General features: G+C 44.8%; 1 protein-coding gene across 1 annotated transcript in view; it reads right to left on the bottom strand.

Annotated features, from left to right (window-relative positions):
- The window catches only part of RNF216 (ring finger protein 216), a 124,273-nt gene that overhangs the window by 27,193 nt on the left and 77,383 nt on the right, over positions 1-19,697 (bottom strand). Inside the window, exon 15 of the mRNA XM_081092963.1 lies at positions 6,060-6,157. Within this exon, the coding sequence (XP_080949089.1) occupies positions 6,060-6,157 (98 nt within the window). The remainder of the gene's footprint in view (positions 1-6,059; positions 6,158-19,697) is intronic.

The raw sequence follows: 19,697 nt of genomic DNA, 5'->3' as shown, positions 1-19,697 counted from the left end.
CCAAAAAACAAAGAGAGAATCTTAAAAGCAGCAAGAGAAAGAAACTCAGTTACCTACAAGGGAGTACCCATACGACTGTCAGCTGATTTCTCAACAGAAACTTTGCAGGCCAGAAGGGAGTGGCAAGAAATATTCAAAGTGATGAACAGCAAGAACCTACAACCAAGATTACTTTATACAGCAAAGCTATCATTCAGAATTGAAGGTCAGATAAAGAGCTTCACAGATAAGAAAACGCTAAAGGAGTTCATCACCACCAAACCAGTATTATATGAAATGCTGAAAGGTATTCTTTAAGAAGAGGAAGAAGAAAAAGGAACTTTTACCATTTGCCACAGCATGGATGGAACTGGAGAGCGGATAAATACCACATGATCTCACTCATTTGTGGAATATACTGAACAACATAAACTGATGAACAAGGACTGATCCAGAGACGGAGAGGCATTGATTGCACTGTTGGGCCTTGGAGGGAAGGTAGGGGAGGGTGGGGGTAAGGGGGAAAGACCAACGAAAGGACTTATATGCAAGCATATAGGCCTAACCAATGGACCCGGACAATGGGGGGGGAGGGAGGGGGTGAGGGCATGAGCGGGGGGGGGGGGGGTAAGGAGGTAGGGGGTAACGTGGGGATAAGGACACATATGTAATATCTTAATCAATAAAAAATATATTTAAAGTGTACAAATCAGGAGCATTTAGTATATTGCCTAAGTTGTGCAACCATCAGCTTATACCTATTAAACAGTCCCCTTTCCCTGCAATGGCTAATCTGCTTTCTGTCTCTAATGGATTTGTCCGTTCTGTACACAGGCAATTATCCATATGTCTACAGACATTTCATATAAATGGAATCATATAAGATGTGCCCTTTTGTGACTTACTTCTTTCACTTAGCATGTTTTCAAGATTCATCCATGCTGCACCAAAGGGGAACCATGCCCGGTCAAGGGTATGTACCTGGATTGCAGGTTCGGCCTTGCCCCTGTTCAGGGTGCATGCAGGAGGCAACCAGTCAATGTGTCTCTCTCCATTTGTAGGCCTGAGAAACTAAAGAAACACGTTACCTGCTCCTAAAATACAATAGGACAGGTATAGGATAATAGTTACAGATATTCTAGTTCAAAAAGGGAGAAAATGGAAGGAAAAAAGGAGTCACTAATCCCAATCAATTTGGAAATCCAGCCGGGCAAACTCATATTTCAGACTCAAGAATAATCCTCTGTGGTTTGAGGCTCTGTGCTCTTGGCTCCACTTTCTGAGCAACCTTTTTCTAAAGAAAGGTAGCATATGCTTGCAGCTGAGCAGTTTTTAATCAGCCTGTTTCCTGCTTGTCGGACTTTGGGCGGCCGACAGACTTCTTTAATTTCATACTCCCTGTCTCTTCCCGTCCAAGCTGGCAGTGTTTCTACTGATGTCAAATTCTCAAGAACCTTGTGGGTCACCGAAACCGGTTTGGCTCAGTGGATAGAGCGTCGGCCTGCGGACTGAGAGGTCCTGGGTTCGATTCCGGTCAAGGGCATGTACCTGGGTTGCAGGCATATCCCCAGTGGGAGATGTGCAGGAGGCAGCTGATCGATGTTTCTCTCTCATCGATGTTTCTAACTATCTCTCTCCCTTCCTCTCTGTAAAAAATCAATAAAATATATTAAAAAAACAAAAACAAAAACAAAACCGAACCTTGTGGGTCTTCCATTGATGTCACAGGGACTCATTCCATTAGGCATGCAGTGCATTTACAGGTATTTCCTAGATAACCCCACCTCTATTTTTGACTTCTGCTGAGATGGCTGAGGGGTAATGCTCTAGTTTCCTAAGGCTGCTGGGTTAGATTGTGAGGATCTGTGTTTGTATGACAATACTCTCGACATTCTGAACATATCCTTGTTTGTTTCTCTAGGGCATGCTTTTCCTGACAGTGAGCCTATCCATTTTAGGGTCTTTTCTCATCTGGATTGGATGAGAATTGCAGAAACAATGACATCCTGTTCCTTTTTGTTAGTAGCTCTTCCCTCAATTTATCTCTTTCCACTTGCATTTTCCTCTCTTCAACACTATGCAGGACACACATTAGCTAAGCTTTCTGCCATTATATAGTAAGAATTCCCTTTCCTCCAGTATTTTTTTTTTTTTTGGTTTATAGCTTTAATATAGAAAGCTCTTAAATATTCTGAACTCTATGTATGACATTGAAAATAATCCTTTATCAGTTTGTCATTTTTATTTTATTATTTATTTTCTTTATTGATTAAGGTATTACATATGAGTCCTTATCCTCCTATTTCCTCCTTACCACCCCCCCTTTTCATGCCCTCACCCCCCTGGTGTCTGTCCCCATTGGTTAGGCTTATATGCATGCACACAAGTTGTCATTTTTCTTTTAACTTTTAATAGTGTTTTCAATTTTGTAAATTAAATATAAAGTTTCTAAACTATGTAGACTGAGGGAGGGATTAATTTTTTAAAAACAAATAGTTTTTCCTCTTTGCTGCATCTACTGCGAGGATGAAGACCATTCTCAGCAATCAGACTGTGGACATTCCAGAAAATGTGGACATCACTCTGAAGGGACGCACAATTATTGTGAAGGACCCCGGAGATGCCCTGTGGAGGGACTTCAACCACATCCATGTAGAGCTCTGTCTCCTTGGAAAGAAAAAGAAGAGGCTCTGGGTTGACAAGCGGTGGGGAAATGGAAAGGAACTGGCCACAGTTCGCACTATCTGCAGTCATGCACAAAACATGATCAAGGTGTTACACTGGGCTTCCGTTACAAGATGAGGTCTGTATACGCTCACTTCCCCAACAACGTCGTTATTCAGGATAATGGCTTCCTTGTTGAAATTAGAAATTTCTTGGGTGAAAAATGCATGTGCAGAGTTCGGATGAGGTCAGGCATTGCTTGTTGAGTATCTCAAGCCCAAAAAGATTTCCAGTTGCCACTCGAATATTTCCTGATTCAATTCCAGAAGGCCTTCCTGTCAACCCAATTCCACCCCGTGAAACGGGGCGAGCTGCTGCTGAAAGTCTGTGATTACTGGCCATTGTTTGTTCACTTTAACCACTGTGCGCAGAAGGAGGGAGGTCGCCAGGCTTGGGGAAGCCACCACCCGGAGTACCAGTCAGCCCCACAAATGTGACCACCCACCCACCCACCCTGGCGCAGCCTTCCCGGGCCCCCTTTTCCTCCAGTTTTCAATCACAGGTTCCCATTTCCTTCGGAGTCCTCACCAGCAGCGACTTTAGTGTCCATATTTCTACTAACAGTCTGTTGATGGTGATCTAAGTATTCTCTAAGGCAATTTAGGTTTTGCCCAGAATGTTCCTCACTTTCTTCTGAGCCTCCAATTGTGGAGTTTCTAATGTCCATATTTCTACTAAAGGTCTGTTCAAGACAATCTAAGTTTTTTTGCTATAATAATTCTCAAAATTCTTCCAGGTTCTACCCATTGTCCAATTCCAAATCCACATGCACATTTTTAGGTAACTGTTACAGCAGGGTTCCACTTCTGGTACCAAAATCTATGTTAGTTTCCTATTGCTGCTGTCACAAGTCATCACAAATTTATTAGCTTATTAAATAATACACATGGCCCTGACCAGTTTGGCTCAGTGGCTAGAGCGTCGGCCTGTGGACTGAAGAGTCCCAGGTGTGATTCTGGTCAAGGGAATAGACCTTGGTTGCAGGCACATGCCCAGTAGGAGGTGTGCAGGAGGCAGCTGATGGATGTTTCTCTCTCATCGATGTTTCTAACTCTCTATCCTTCTCCCTTCCTCTCTGTAAAAAATCAATAAAATATATTAAAAAAAATAACACACATGTACGATTTTATAGTTCTGTGGATCTGAAGTCCAGCACGGGTCTTATCAGTCCAAAATCAAGGAGCTGGCAGGCTGCATGACTTACTGGAGGCTCTAGGAGAGAATCTGCTTGCTGCTCATTTGGGCTGTCAGCAGAATTCAGTTCTTTGAAGCTGGAGGGCCAAAGTCCCTGTTTTCTTGGTGGCTGGAAATAGAAGGTCGTTCCCTGCTTCTAGTTGCATTCCTTGTTCATGGCCTTCTTTCTCCATCTTCAAAGCAGCAATGAGAGGCTGAGTCCTCATGTCTCTCTGATTCTGTCCATCACTGCATCTCCAACTGGCCAGAGAAAGACACTCTCTCTGCTTTTAAGGGTCATGGGAGTAGACTGTTTACCTGGAGAATCCAGAATAACTCCCCTTCTCGAAGTCCATAACCTTCATCACACCTGGAAAGTCCCTTTCGCCTTGTGAGGTAGCATATTCCGTTCATGGGTTCTGGAGATTAGGGCATGGAAATGTTGGGGCCATTATTCTGCCCACCAAATCTGAGGTAAAGAGCAGCCAGGAAGCCATCTGCCTAGATTTCAAATTTCCTCTATGCACTTACTACCTGGGGAACCACGGTAAGTTACCTGGGGCTCTCTGTGTCTCAGCTGTGTCATTTGTAAAATGAGGGTAATAGTACCGACCTGTGATGCAGATTTGGAGGCTTTTAACTACTAGTAAAGTAACAAAACCTGTTCCTTACCCTTCAAACTTAATCTGGACATAAAACCACCCAGCTGGAGACTACATATGGTGCCTACCTGGGAGCAGGCCACGGCCAAGTGACTCAGTCTAGAGCAGCCGTGGGCAAACTACGGCCCGCGGGCCGCATCCGGCCCGTTTGAAATGAATAAAACTAAAACAAAAAGACCGTACCCTTTTATGTAATGATGTTTACTTTGAATTTATATTAGTTCACACAAACACTCCATCCATGCTTTTGTTCCGGCCCTCCGGTCCAGTTTAAGAACCCACTGTGGCCCTCGAGTCAAAAAGTTTGCCCACCCCTGTTCTAGACCAACAGGTATGAGCAAAAGGGATACATACTCGTATACTTTCTGGATCACTTACAAATCAAAGAAAAGCTGCCTGCCTGGCAACTTGTCTCTCTCCCCCCTCACCTACAGGCTGGAGTGTAAATGTGGCTGCAATCAAGTCCCAACCTTAGGTAATGGTGAAGCAATGAGATAAAGGAACCAGTGTCTCTGAATGACCTCATGGGACAGCTCTGCCCCACCATCTGGCAAGGCTGAACTACTACTATATGAGAGAAATAGACTTCTGTGTTTGTTAAGTCAATGTATTTAATAAATTAATATTTGTAAAGCGTTCAGCCACATAAGGAGTGCTACACCGCAATGACTTATTACTGACTGCATTAATATGCATTCTACTCAATGTCACAGGCCACCAATGACAGATAAAAGCAACAGCCCTGGCCGGTTTTGCTTGGTGGATAGAGCATCGGCCTGTGGACTGAAAGATCCTGGGTTCAGTTTTGCTCAAGGGCATGTACCTTGCTTGCAGGCATGACCCCTGGTCCTGGTCAGGGCACATGCAGGAAGCAACCAATTGATGTTTCTCTCACGTCGATGTTTCTCTCTCTCTGTCTGTCCCCCTCCCTTCCACACTCTAAAAATCAATGGAAAAATATCCTCAGCTGAGAAGTAACAAAACAACAATTAAAAAGCAACATCAGTACCATCTAACCTAATTAAAATATGTTATTGTTTATTTATTTAGATAATAAGAAACCAACCTATACTGAATTCATATATGCCAGGCATTTACTATGTTACATTTGGCCCTGGGAATAGCTCTATGAGGCTGCAGAGATGAGGACATGGAGGCTCAGAGGTTAGGTCACTTTCTCGAGATCACTCTAGACCAGGGGTGGGCAAACTTTTTGACTCAAGGGCCACAATGGGTTCTTAAACTGGACTGGAAGGCTGGAACAAAAGCATGGATGGAGTGTTTGTGTGAACTAATATAAATTCAAAGTAAACATCATTACATAAAAGGGTACGGTGGTGTTTTTTTTTTTTTAGTTTTATTCATTTCAAACGGGCCGTAGTTTGCCCACGGCTGCTCTAGACTGAGGTAGCTTGACACCTTGTTCTCTCCACAATGCGCACTGCCCATCTGCCAAAAAGACAGGTTAACGTGTAAGTGTTGCGAATCAGTCAACAAACCCCTCTGAATTATGCTACTCACATAGATGTCCGGTACTTGATGTCATCCTTTTCAGCCAGCTCTTCACAGGTGAGGCCATTGTGCTCCTTCCAGAGTCCCTGACACTTCCTACAGGTTTCCTGCAGATAAAGCAGACACACAGACAGCTCCTGGTGAGCAGGCCCCATGCAAGTTCTGCTCCACAACGGGGAGTGGGAACGAAGCTTCACCTGGCCTGCAGTCTCCCAGAGGCTCTCTCTCCTCTTAACAGGCACCTTTCTGCAGACATCTCAGTGGAAGAGGGAGGATCGTTAGAAGAAAGCATGAGACAGTTTTCTCTCCTTAAAGCAAAGGGATGCATTGCTTCAACACCAATTTGTATAAGGCTTTCTAAAGTGCCAGGAGACATCTGGAAACCCCCACAGAAGACAGATTTAGACTTGGGGTTTTAAAAAATAAAATACTGTGAGCTGCTTGAGGACAGGGTCTGTTGGGGTCTTATTAATTTCTGCAACCCCTATTACACCCAGTGTCCCAGTGTTGTCTGGCACAGAGCGCTCTTGGTTGAACTGAATGGAAGAATGGTCTACAAAGGATTACTAGGAGTCCTTAAGGGAGGCATTCCCTCAGGCACTCCTCCCTCATAAACGTGGAACATTCTCCATAGCTTAACTTCATTTATAAAAAACGTGAATTTAAAAATTACTACTTTTTATTCCAGGATCCTTCGTAGTTTATAAACTGTCACATCAATGATGAGAATTAAAAAAAAAAATTAATCCAATTTAATTAAATTCCCATAAATGGAAATTACAACCCCAATAAGTACAGTAAAGAAGGTAGTGTCAGCTTTAACTGGGGACCGACTGAGCCTGGGAGACAGTGAAGGCTTGAGGAGGTCGCCTGAGACCTGGAAGATGAGCCAGAGAGAGAGAGAGGAAGACAGCATCTGGCAGGGAGCAGCAGAGAAGCTGGCGGGGAAGCGGGACCGCCGACAGTGAACGTGGGCTGCTGAGGCCACAGGGCCGAGAAGGGGTGACTATCAGTTTGACTTTTACCGTAAGAGCACCAGGAGGGTGTCCAAAGGTGCCTCGCATGGAAGTAACATCATCAGTTTTGTGATTTTAGAAGATCATTCTTCATGGAGAACAGATTGGCAGGAGGAAAGAGTGGATGCCTAAAGATAGTTAGAAAGCTATTAAAGTCACCCAGGAGAGAGATCAAGGAGGCCCACTCAGATTTAGGGAGCCAGGTGAGGGCATGAAGGAAAGCTGACAGATTGGAGAGAAATTTAGGACGCAATGGCTGGTGTGGTGATGGGAGTGAGGAGAGGGAGGTGTCAAGGATGACACTGGTTTCTGGTTTGTGTAACACAAGGTAACAGCAACACAGAGGAGCCTGGGAACCGTGGGCAAGGCCTGGTGTGGGTAGGGAGAGGGCAGGGTTTAAGATCCGGTCTGGAATTTGATCTGGGTGGTGATGGCACAGGTGACCTGTGGGACACCCAGCAGAGACACCTGTCAGGCACTCAGGTGGGTGTAAATGTTTAGCATTTGGGAGTGGCTGGGCTAGAGATCACCAGGAGACTTAATTATATTTTCACATCAATTCTAGGAACATCTACCACTATATTCTCCACTCATTATTGAACATTTCTAATATATATTGCTAAGCTGACTCTAACAAGGCACAGAATAGTATGCACAGCATAGATGCCACCATTTCTACATAAAGAAGGTGGTGGGGGTAGAAGACAGTGATAGATAAAACCAACCGGAAAGGGTACCCAAGAGATTGGTAGTACTGACTGTCCTGAGTGGCTGGGAGGCAGGGCTGAGACTTCTCACTGCAGGCCTTTTGAATCTTATACTATATAGAATGTATTATCTAATTAAAAGATAAACAAAATTTAAAGAGAGAGAAAAATGAAATGGACTGTTTAGGGAGCTGAGAACTTGAACAACCCTGTAAAAAGGCGGCAATCAATGCAGTGAGGTGGTGGGTAGAGATGAGCGGATCAGAGATTCTATATTAAATGCTGTTGCTTCCCAAGTGAACGATTTTATCTGTTCCACTAACCACATCCCTGTCAGTAAACAGAGGCTAAGTCAACAGTGATTTAATTATTACACACCAAAATGTAAAGCAGCATCAACCCCATTTTTATTTTATTTGTTAAAAAATATGGTTTTTTAGGTATCCAAATTGGAAAAGAAGTAAAATTGTCATTATTCACAGATGACATGATATTGTACATAGAAAACCCTAAAGACTCCATAAAAAAACTACTAGAATTAATAAATGAATTCGGCTATGTTGTAGGATACAAAATGAACACCTAGAAACCTATGGCTTTTTAAAAAATATATATTTTATTGATTTTTTACAGAGAGGAAGGGGGAGAGGGACAGAGAGTTAGAAACACAGATGAGAGAGAAACATCAATCAGCTGCCTCCTGCACACCCCCCACTGGGGATGTGCCTGCAACCAAGATACATGCCCTTGACCGGAACAGAACCTGGGACTCTTCAGTCTGCAGGCCGACGCCCCATCCACTGAACCAAACCGGTTAGGCACCTATGGCTTTTTTATACACCAATAATGAACTCACAGAAAGAAAACTAAAAAAAAATCCCATTTATCATTGCAACAAAAAAATTAAGATATCTAGGAATAAATTTAACCAAGGAGGTAAAGGACCTGTACTCAGAAAATTACAGGATGCTGAAAAAAGAGATAAAGGAAGACATAAACAAATGGAAGAATATACCATGTTCATGGACTGGAAGAATCAACATCATTAAAATGTCCAAAGCAATATATAAATTCAATGCAATCCCCATTAAAATACCAATGGCATACTGCAAAGACCTAGAACAAACTCTCCAAAAATTCGTCTGGAATAAAAAAAGACCCCGAACAGCTGCAGCAATCTTGAGGAAGAAAAACAAAGTTGGAGGGATCACAATACCAGATATCAAGCTATACAACAAAGCCACTGTTCTCAAAATTGTCTGGTACTGGCACAAGAACAGACATATAGATCAATGGACTACAACAAAGAACACAGAAATTGACCCAAGCCATTATGCTCAATTAATATTTGACAAAGGAGGCAACAGCATACAACGGAGTCAAGACAGTCTCTTCAATAAATGGTGTTGGGAAAATTGGATACATGCAAAAAAAAAAAATGAAACTAGACCACCAACTTACACCATACACAAAAATAAATTCAAAATGGATAAAGGACTTAAACCAGTAAGAAGGGGAAACCATAAAAATCTTAGAAGAAGCCATAGGCAACAAAATAGCAGACATTTGTTGTAGTAATATCTTTACCGATACAACTTCTAGGGCAATAGAAACTAAGGAGAAAATAAACAAATGGGACTACATCAAAATGAAAAGCTTCTGCATAGCAAAAGAAACCATCAACAAAACAACAAGAAAGCCCACTGTATGGGAGAACACACTTGCTAATGTTATCTCCTATAAGGGTTTAATCTCCAAAATTTATAGGGAACTCATACAACTTAACAAAAGGAAGATAAACAGTCCAATCAAAAAATGGGCAAAGGACCTAGACACTTTTCAAAAGAGGACATACAGAAGGCCAAGAGACAGTACGAAAACACTAGAGGCCTGGTGCACGAATTCATGCATGGGTGGGGTCTGGCTGGCTAGGGGAGGGGACGCAGGAGGTTGGTGGGCTGGCCCCGCCCCTTGGTCAAACTCCTGGTCAAAGGGACAATTTGCCTATTGGGCTCTTATTATATAGGATACTCAAAGTCACTAATCATCAGAGAGATGCAAAGCAAAACAACAATGAGGTACCACCTCACACCTGTCAGAATGGCTGTCATCAACAAATCAACAAACAACAAATGCTGGAGAGGATGTGGAGAAAAAGGAACCCTCTTGCACTGCTAGTGGAATGCAGACTGGTGCAGCCACTGTGGAAAACAGTATGGCGTTTCCTCAAAAAACTTAAAAATGGAACTCCCATTTGACCCAGTGATCCCACTTCTAGGAATATATCCCAAGAAAACAGAAACACCAATCAGAAAGGATATATGCACCCCTATGTTCACAGCAGCACAATTCACCATAGCTAAGATGTGGAAACAGCCTAAGTGCCCATCAGCAGATGAGTGGAACAGAAAACTGTGGTACATCTACACAGTGGAATACTATACCGCTATTAAAAAGAAAGAATTCTTACCATTTGCAACAGCATGGATGGAACTGGAGAGCATTATGTTAAGTGAAATAAGCCAGTCAGAGAAAGATAAATATCACATGATCTCACTCATTTGTGGAATATAATGAACATCATAAACTGATGAACAAAAATAGATAGAGAGATGCAAATCAAAACAACAATGAGGTACCATCTCACACCTGTCAGAATGGCTATCATCAACAAATCAACAAACGACAAGTGCTGGAGAGGATGCGGAGAAAAAGGAACACTTGTGCACTGCTGGTGGGAATGCAGACTGGTGCAGCCACTGTAGAAGACAGTATGGAGTTTCCTCAAAACACTACAAATGGAACTACCATTTGACCCTGTGATCCCACTTCTAGGAATATATCCCAAAAAAACAGAAACACCAATCAGAAAGGATATATGCACCCCTATGTTCATAGCAGCACAATTCACCATAGCTAAGATCTGGAAACAGCCTAAGTGCCCATCTGTAGATGAATGGATTAGAAAACTGTGGTACATCTACACGATGGAATACTATGCTGCTGTAAAAAAGAAGGAACTCTTACCATTTGCAACGGCATGGATGGAACTGGAGAGCATTATGCTAAGTGAAATAAGCCAGTCAATGAAGGAAAAATACCACATGATCTCACTCATTTATGGATAATAAAGAACAAAAATAGATACAGAGGCAGAGCTGCCTCGAACAGACTGTCAAACTACAGCAGGAAGGCCGGGGAGGGTGGGGGGGCAGGGAGGGGGTAAGAGATCAACCGAAGGACTTGTATGCATGCATATAAGCATAACCAATGGACACAAGACACTGGGGGGTAGGGGAGGCCAGGGGATTGTCAAGGGCGGGGGAAAAAAAAAGGAGACATATGTAATACTCTTTGTAATACTTTAGGCAATAAGAAAATATATATTAAAAAAAAATAAAGACAAAGAAGCATTGAACAGACTGTCAAACTTCAGAGGGAAGGCAGTGGGGAGGGAGGGAGTAAGAGATCAACCAAAGGACTTGTAAGCATGCATATAAGCATAACCAATGGACACAGACACTAGGGGGAGGTGAGGTTATATGCTGGGGGGGGGGGCAGGGGGAGGTCAATGGGGGAAAAAGGAGACATATGTACTACTATCTGTAATACTTTAAATAATAAAAAATATATATGGTTTTTTAATGGAACAGACTGATGAATTTCAGAGGGAAGGCAGGGGTGGGTGGGTGGTCAGTGATTAACCAGGGAATTTATATGCATATATGGACACAGACAATAAAGTGGTGAAGGCCTGGGAGTGGCAGGTGCAGGGTGGAGGGGGTCAATGGGAAACAAACAAACAGAACATCTGTAATAGTTTCTACAATAAAGAAAAAAATGGGTTTAAAAATTGATTTTAGGAAGGGGGGGGAGAAAGAGAGAAACATTGATGTTAGGGGAAACATGGATCGATTGCCTTCCGTACGCACCCCAACCAAGGATGTACCCACAACTTGGGGTGCCCTGACCAGTGATCTCTCAGTGCACAGGGTGACGCTCAACCAACTGAGCCACACCAGCCAGAGTTAAACCCCATTAAAAAAAAATCCTCATCCAAGGAGTGAGTATATACTTTTTTCTCATTGATTTTTAGAGGGAAGGGAGGGGCGGGGAGGGAAGGGGAGAGGAGAGGAGAGGGAGAAACACTGATGTGAAAGAGACAAGATTGGTTGCCTCCTACATGCACACTGACTGGGAGCAGGGATCATCAAACCTGCAACCCAGGTACGTGCCCTTGACCAGGAATGGAATTTGAGACTCTTCAGTGTACGAGTTGACACTCTAACCATTGAGCCATGCCGGACAGGGCTGGACTCCATTTTTTAAAGACCTATGCCTGATTATTCTGGGAAACTAAAGGATAAACAACAGCTGGAGAATAGATGAACTGGTATCTGGATCCTAACCTTCATAACAATACTAACTTAGCCATCTGCCAGGAATAGCAGCTTGAAAACAATGCACCGCATTTAGATGGTGCTTTGTAGCATTCCCGGCGACCCAGTTATTAACTCATGAGCTCGTCTGCAGAAGAGAAGCAGCCATTTTCCAGGTGAGGCCCAGGTCCACGACAGCAAAATGACCTGGCCAACCTGCATCAGTGTGAGGGGTCACTGAAGCTACCACTCATTCCACAACCACAGCGGTGCTCTCGTAGGCCCACGTGTGGGCTTCAGCCATGGTACTTCTCACTGAAGGGCCCCAGGGCCCAGAGAATAAAACTAGGATGTCTGTTGAAGAATCTAGCTAGCTAGACATTGAAACTCCTAATTAAAACAAGGGAAGCACACAGCAGGCCGGGTAAATTTAACATGTGGAGCTTTCTCTTTAAAAATGTACCCTCTCTTCTAAACACAGTATATACTTTACTAAATTGTAACTCTTTCCTCTCAAGCACAGCCAGACTTTGTTCCTAGACTCAACAAACGCTTAAACAATATTCGGCAGAAGAAATGTTCTTGAAGGTTTCTAACATGAAGAAATCACATTCCTCAAAGTGAGGTTAACGAGAAAGTCCCAAGGACCACTCTGGAAGGCACAGCGCCCTTTAATCCGTAACTTCTAGACACGGAGGCCAGGCATATCGTGGCCACCAGATCTAATGGGAGACACGCTTTCACGGCCCGCGTGCATGTGCAGGTCAGGCGGGAACAGCGGAACTCATCCTCACCCAGAGACAGCTCAGAAAGCAGCTCCTTCCGCCCAAACGGGGAGGGCCGTGCACAGGCCCGTTACCTGGTTAAGAAGCAGCTACCAGTCCCTGTTCTTCAGGACGTCAGAGAAATTTCTGGTTAAGTTTTATGTTGCCCTTTAGTCCTCAAGATACATCAAGGTGTTCTCACTATTCATTAAGGGCCTAACTTTCCTTATAAGGAAAACACTCCACAGCCTCCCCTCATTCATTTACTGCTGCTTAAATAACATTTTATGGGTAAGGCAGAGGGTTAAGTCTGGTTTCAGCTGACCCTACCAGGGAGCTGACATTTCTTCATACAAACAGGTTCCTCAAAGACCAGCAGACACTGTCCTGGTCATCACCTCGTCTACACACAGCAAGGCCTCCTGCTGCTGGCAAAGAGCCTGAGAGATGAGACTAAGGATTCAAGTCCCCAGACTCTGTCCTCCTTGCTCACCAGGCCTCCAGGACTCTGAAGGTGTGGGCGCCCCGTGCACCCGGCACCTGATCTGCCTGCCTTCCAGCCCCGTCTCAGGAGTGGGGCACAGCAGAACTGAGAGCGGTGCTCTGCTCTACACAACTTTTCTGATACAGTGGCAGCCACAACCACAGGCTGTGCGTCTACTGCGCTCGAGAGGGGAAGTCACGACAGGGCAGCAAGCTGTCCGGCCTTGTCTGAGGATGCTTTGGTGGCCTGCAGAGGCTGAGACGAGTGGCAGGAAGAGTTCAGCACAACTGGAAGAGTCTATGAAGGCGCTGAGGGAGAAGTCCAGAGTAACTTCTGGGTGTCTAACTTGGGACACCAGTTGGGCTGGTGGAAACGTGGATCTGGACCAGGGATGCAGGAGGAGAAGCAGATCTGAGGAGGGTGGGAGGACGGGTGAGAAGGTAAGTTTGATTTTAGACTCCTGTCTTTATTTGTTCTCGGTGTTTGAGGAATTTCTACAATTTGTCAAGTGCTACATGAGATGTTGGGGATATGGCAATAAGCAAATTAGATTCACTTTCCACCTTCTTGGAGTTTATGTTCTAGTGAAACAAACAGATTAAACAACAATATGTACTAACCGCAACCATGACAGGAACGTTTCAGAGGAAAAGCATCGGGTGCTGTGAATGTGGAACAGTGGCGTTCAGTCAGTCAGGGGTCAGAAAAGCCTGTTTGAGGATGTGACACTGAGGCTGAGCCCTGAAAGTGGGCAGGCTCGCAGGTATGGGGGAAGGATGCTCTGAGCAGAGGGTGGAGGATGTGTGCCAGCTCTGGTGAGGAAGAGGGCCTATCTCATTCCCGGAGTGCAGGGGAAGTTGGTGTGAATGGAGTCCAAGCGGCGGGGTGGGTGGGTGGTGGTGAGAGTGGACCATGGTCAATGCTGTGTGCAGGCACTGAGGCTGGAGAGAGGAATTTGGAAAGCTAGGCTGAGTGGGTAAAGTGAAATGATCTGGTTCATTCTGGCTGCTGATGGCGGAGGGACGGCTAGCAAGGCTGTAGGATCTTGCAGGAACCCATTCACAAAACTAGGGCCAAGTGGATACCTTCTAGGGCAGTGATGGCGAACCTTTTGAGCTCGGCGTGTCAGCATTTTGAAAAACCCTAACTTAACTCTGGTGCCGTGTCACATATAGGAACTTTTTGATATTTGCAAACAGAGTAAAACAAAGATTTATATTTTTGATATTTATTTTATATATTTAAATGCCATTTAACAAAGAAAAATCAACCAAAAAAATGAGTTCGTGTGTCACCTCTGACACGCGTGTTATAGGTTTGCCATCACTGTTCTAGGGGAACAAGCCCTATAGTCTGAATTCTATTCTTGGCCAGACTTCCTCCACAGTCCTCCACAAGCTGCTTCTTGAACTAAACTGTGCCAACAGTGATCCCAGACCGACTGGGACTGGGGAAATGGCAGCATGCCTATCTTTTCTTACCAGGAATAAGAGGGCTGCTTTTCTTATATGGTTTCAGAAGGGACTTTATTATTATTTTTAGGAGATTCTTTTTCAATTTTGGCTCTTCAGATAATTTCTCACTGAATGTTGCTTACAAGGTAGGACACACCTTTAACAAGCACTTTGAACTCTCACATCCTTCCCACCACCCCGCAGTTCTGGCTCTGTCTGGGTTCCAAACTCAAACATCTTCTGGTACAGGGTGCTTTACACACACATCTCATTCAATCTTCACAAGCAACTCCAAAGAAGTACTGGAACATTAGCCCCATTTTAAAAAATAGAATTTTAAGAAAAAATATGTTTTTATTGATTTTAGAGAGAGAGAAAGGAGAGGGATAGAGAGATAGAAATATCGATGAGAAACATCACATTGATTAACTGCCTCCTGCACACCTTCTACTTGGGATCAAGCCTGCAACCTGGGCATGTGCCCTGAGAGGAAAATGAACCGGGGACTATTGGTTCATGGATCGATGCTCAACTACTGAACCACACCAGCTGGGCCCTATTTTATTATTATTTTTAAGTGAGAAAAGAAAGGCCCAGAAGCATATTAACTTGTTAAGGTCACAGAGCTATGGAATCAAGTTTGCCTGATTCCAAATCCACTTGCTCTTTCCCCTCATGTGTGCCAGCACAGTGTTTGCTAGCAAGAACAGGCCATTGTTTACTGGAAAACTCGAGGGCACGAGGGTATGAGATAACCCTGAGGCTATAATGGGCATCTGTGTAAGGAGACCACAGATGAAAGATCATCAGGGTCTGAAGGCGTAAACCCCAGCCACAGCTGTGTAGGACACGGGCTTCCCCGTGCTTCCTGGAGAGCTGGAAATGATCCATTAAGACACAGGATGGACTGAGATTTCTTAATGATGATAGGAACCTTCTAATCACAGAGCAACCCTAGACTGGACTCATGAGGAAGTGGCTGTTCCTGCCGCCTTCAGGCAGCTGCACGTCTGGCGGCACAGAAGGAAGTGTTTTTAGGTTCCCATTACAGACAGGCTCCACAGGAGTGCCCCACTGAACTAAATATATCAGTTACTTGGTCCTCTTCAACCAGCCCCTGGGCCTTTACTTTTAAATACTTGCCACTCACTTCTCTAAAGGTAGCCAGGATGATGATTCGTGATCTGTCAATGACAGTGCTTGAGATCAGCACCACCACACACTACTCTGGGTCCAAGTCCTGTTCTGAGTGACACTGGTAATGGAGATGATTTCTGCACTGAAGGAACAGTGGCACCTTCAAACCCCGCCCGCCCCCCCAAAACAAATACCTCCCAGAGCAGCGGTCGCCAACCTTTCGGACCTCGTGGGCCTGACCACCATCCTGGAGTGTCCACAGCGACCAGGATCTGTTCTCAGCAAAAGATCGGTGAATGACAAGGCCCCGGCCGTCCTAGAGCCTACATTCTGGGAGGGGGGTGAGTGGACCACTGGACAGGTGAACATGTGCTCCGTGGGAGTGGCGTGGGCGGGAGTGCAGGCAGGGATGAAGGGCACCTCGTGCAGAGCTGGTGTTTCAGCTCAAACCTGAAGGGTATCTGGTGGGGCAGTGGGTGCAGAATGAGGAGTCGCATGAGAGGAGCTCAGAGAGGCAGCATCCCCAGCGGGCCTCACAGCTTGTCCAGGGCCGGTACGGTTGGCCTCCTGCCAGTGCCACACGCCTGACACCCTCAGCCATGCAATGCTCTGCCTAGATGTCCTTTCTCCTCTGGCAACATACACTCATCAGTTCCCATTTCAAATACCAGAGGTCTAGGAAACTCACATGAGCTGGGCAAAAGCTGGCATTCTTTTCCTGGACTCTGGGAGCAAGCGGCTCTCACTCTATGACAGCACCTTTAATAGTGTCTTGTAATCATCTGATTACATCACATCTCTAAGGAGCCAAGCACTCCTTGTAGCAAAGACTATGCCCTACTGATCACTGCAGACAGGCTTGAAATGGAGGGCTCAATTCATCTCTGCAAAAAGAAAAAGTTCTCTTTGAGCACCTATTTTGTGCAATATGGAGATGCACTAGCGAGTAAGCCGCAAATTCTTGATTACAAGGAGCTTATTTACGATCCACCACACTATGCCTTAGTTACCTTTGAATTTCTAGGGCTTCACACCAGGTCTGACCCACACAAGGAGCTAAATATACAAAAAAATGACAACATGACAGCGAGAAGGCAGTGGCAAGACAAAGCACACTCCCCGCTCCATGCAGAGGCCCCACCACTACTCCAGGGCCTTCACACGTAGACGGGGAAAAAGAACATCATTTCCTATCAGGTCTTCAAATTTATAATTGTGTAAAGTATAATGATGATTTGTCATTGTTGTTAATCTTCACCCGAGGATATTTTTTCCACTGATTTTTAGAGAGGGTGGAAGTGACGGAGGGGAAGCTGGAAGGGGAGAGAGGGAGAAGTGGAGAGGGGGGAGGGGGGAGAGAGAGAGAGAGAGAGAGAGAGAGAGAATTGATGCGAGAGATATATCGATTGGTTCCTCCCACACCTGCAACCAAGGTACATGCCACTGACCAGGAATTGAAACCAAGACCCTTTGGTGCCTGGGCAGACCTCTAACCACTTACAACACCTGCCAGGATTATAATGACCATTTTATGAGAAAACCAAGTTATAGAGACACTTTCAGGTTAATTCATCAGGGTTTATGTTGTGAGGATACAGGTTATATATGTATTTTTCATCATGGTTCCTTCCTTTGCTCCCTAACTCCCTTCCCCAATCTAATGCACAAAACTGGAAAGATCAGTTAACAGCCAAATGCTTGCAGATGGTGCTTGAGAAAGTACTGAATACATTTCTTTTTTAAAAAACATATTTCTATTGATTTCAGAGAGGAAGGGTGAGGGACAAAGAGATAGAAATATCAAAGATGAGAGAGAATCATCGACTAGCTGCCTCCTGCACACTGGGGATGTGCTCTTGACGGGAATTGAGCCATGACCTCCTAGTTCATGGGTTGATGCTCAACCACTGAACACCACCAGCTGGGCTCTTTTCTTTTTTTAAAAAAAATAATAGTTTATTGATTTTTAGAGAGAGAGGATGGGAAGGGAGATAGAAACATTGATGTAAGAGCGCAACACCATTGGCTGCCATCTGGGGATCAAGCCTGCAACCCAGGCACACACCCTTGACCAGGGATCAAACTGGCAACGTCTTGTGCATGGGATGACACTCAACCAACTAAGACACACCAGCCAGGGCTGGATATATCTGAATTAACACGTTCCTTATTGACTTTCTCTTATAGCTTCGATGTGTGGACACTGATCTGTTTCCATGAAAGGAGCCTCTGGCGTAGGGGTGAGGTCAGGGCTGGAAAAGCAGTCCGCTGGCTCGGCAAACAAAGCTCCCCACGGGCTCTGGAGGTCAGCTGCCACCCAAAGTCTGACCGCAGGTTCCTTCCATCCCCACTGACTAGAACGAGAGGTCCCAGCCTGCCCAGGGCCACTTTCCTTACACGACAAATGAAATTCAAACATTAATTCTTTTAGCGCCATCTCGCAATTATCTGATTGCATCACACCTCTCCAAGAAGCGGAGCTCTCTTTACAGGGGGTTTCTGTCTTTTCCCAAAGTAAATCATCTCTTGGAGGCAGGAGAACCTAGATTTCTAAATGCAGAAACTCAAATCTTGGCAAGGCCAGGTGACAGCTCTGGGCAGCATTCCTGAGAAAAAGACTTTTTGGGGAAGATTTCATATTATTGCTTTTAGTGGTCATGCACTAAGTTAGGGGGATTCTAAACCAGGTGTGTACTGGCTGTGCACCTTACCATTCTATGTACAGAGCAGAGCCTGGAGAAAGAAATCCCCAAGTCTTACTCTGCAGATTAGTAAGGAGCCAAGCACTCCTTTCCTTTGGAGCCACCAGAAAGAAGTAGGGGTGATGATAAATTGAAACAGGTGGCCTCAACTTTGGTTTCTGTGCTAATGCTGCCCCCTAGAGACAGAAAATTATAAAGGCACCGAGACCAGGTTTACACTGCTTGGGAGAGGGCAAGGCTGGAGAGGTACTGACTGGGAAAGAAAGCCAGCCATAAGTGCCTGCATTTTACTACCACAGGGAGCAGGACTTTTACAATAAAGTAAGAGGTCAATGGTCAATGCTTTCAGGAATACATACAAGTTCTTTTGTTTTGTTAATCCTCACCGGAGGATATTTTCTCCATTGATTTTCAGAGAGAGTGAAAGGGAGGGGAAGAGACAGAGAGAGAAACATCAATGTGAAAGAGACACATTGACTGGTTGCCTCCCGCATACTCCCCAACCTGGACTGGATCGAGCCTTGCTACTGAGGTACGTACAGTGCCCTTGACCGGAACTGAACTGTGATCCTTCAGTCCATAGGCCAACACTCTATCCACTGAGCCAAACCAGCTAGGGCTACAAGTTCTATTTTACCTTTACTGAAATAACACAAACAAAAATACCAACTCCTATATAGCAGTTAATCAAATGACTATTTCTCTCAAATGCCCATTTATATAAAAGAATCATTGGGACGCTATCAGCAGCTCCCAAGGCAATGCCAGGAGGTGGACACTTATGTCTTAAGGAGAAAACCACCGAAGGAAGAAGGCTAGTGCTGGGTGCAGAGAGGAAGTCACTCACAACTATAGAGTGGGGCTGGGGAAGGCCGCTCTGAGAAGGGTGTTTAAGCGAAGGCTTAAGAAAGGTGATGAAGTGAGCCTTGGGGTGCTGGGGGAAAGAATCCAGGCTGAGTAAGAAAGAGAAGGAGTGAGGCAGAAGGTCAGTAAGAGCTGAATGG

The sequence above is a fragment of the Myotis nattereri genome (assembly GCF_964212035.1).
Source record: "Myotis nattereri genome assembly, chromosome: 5".
Lineage (NCBI taxonomy): Eukaryota > Metazoa > Chordata > Mammalia > Chiroptera > Vespertilionidae > Myotis > Myotis nattereri.
The sequence above is the reverse complement of the archived record's forward strand: the minus strand, read 5'-3'. Positions and strand labels throughout refer to the sequence as shown.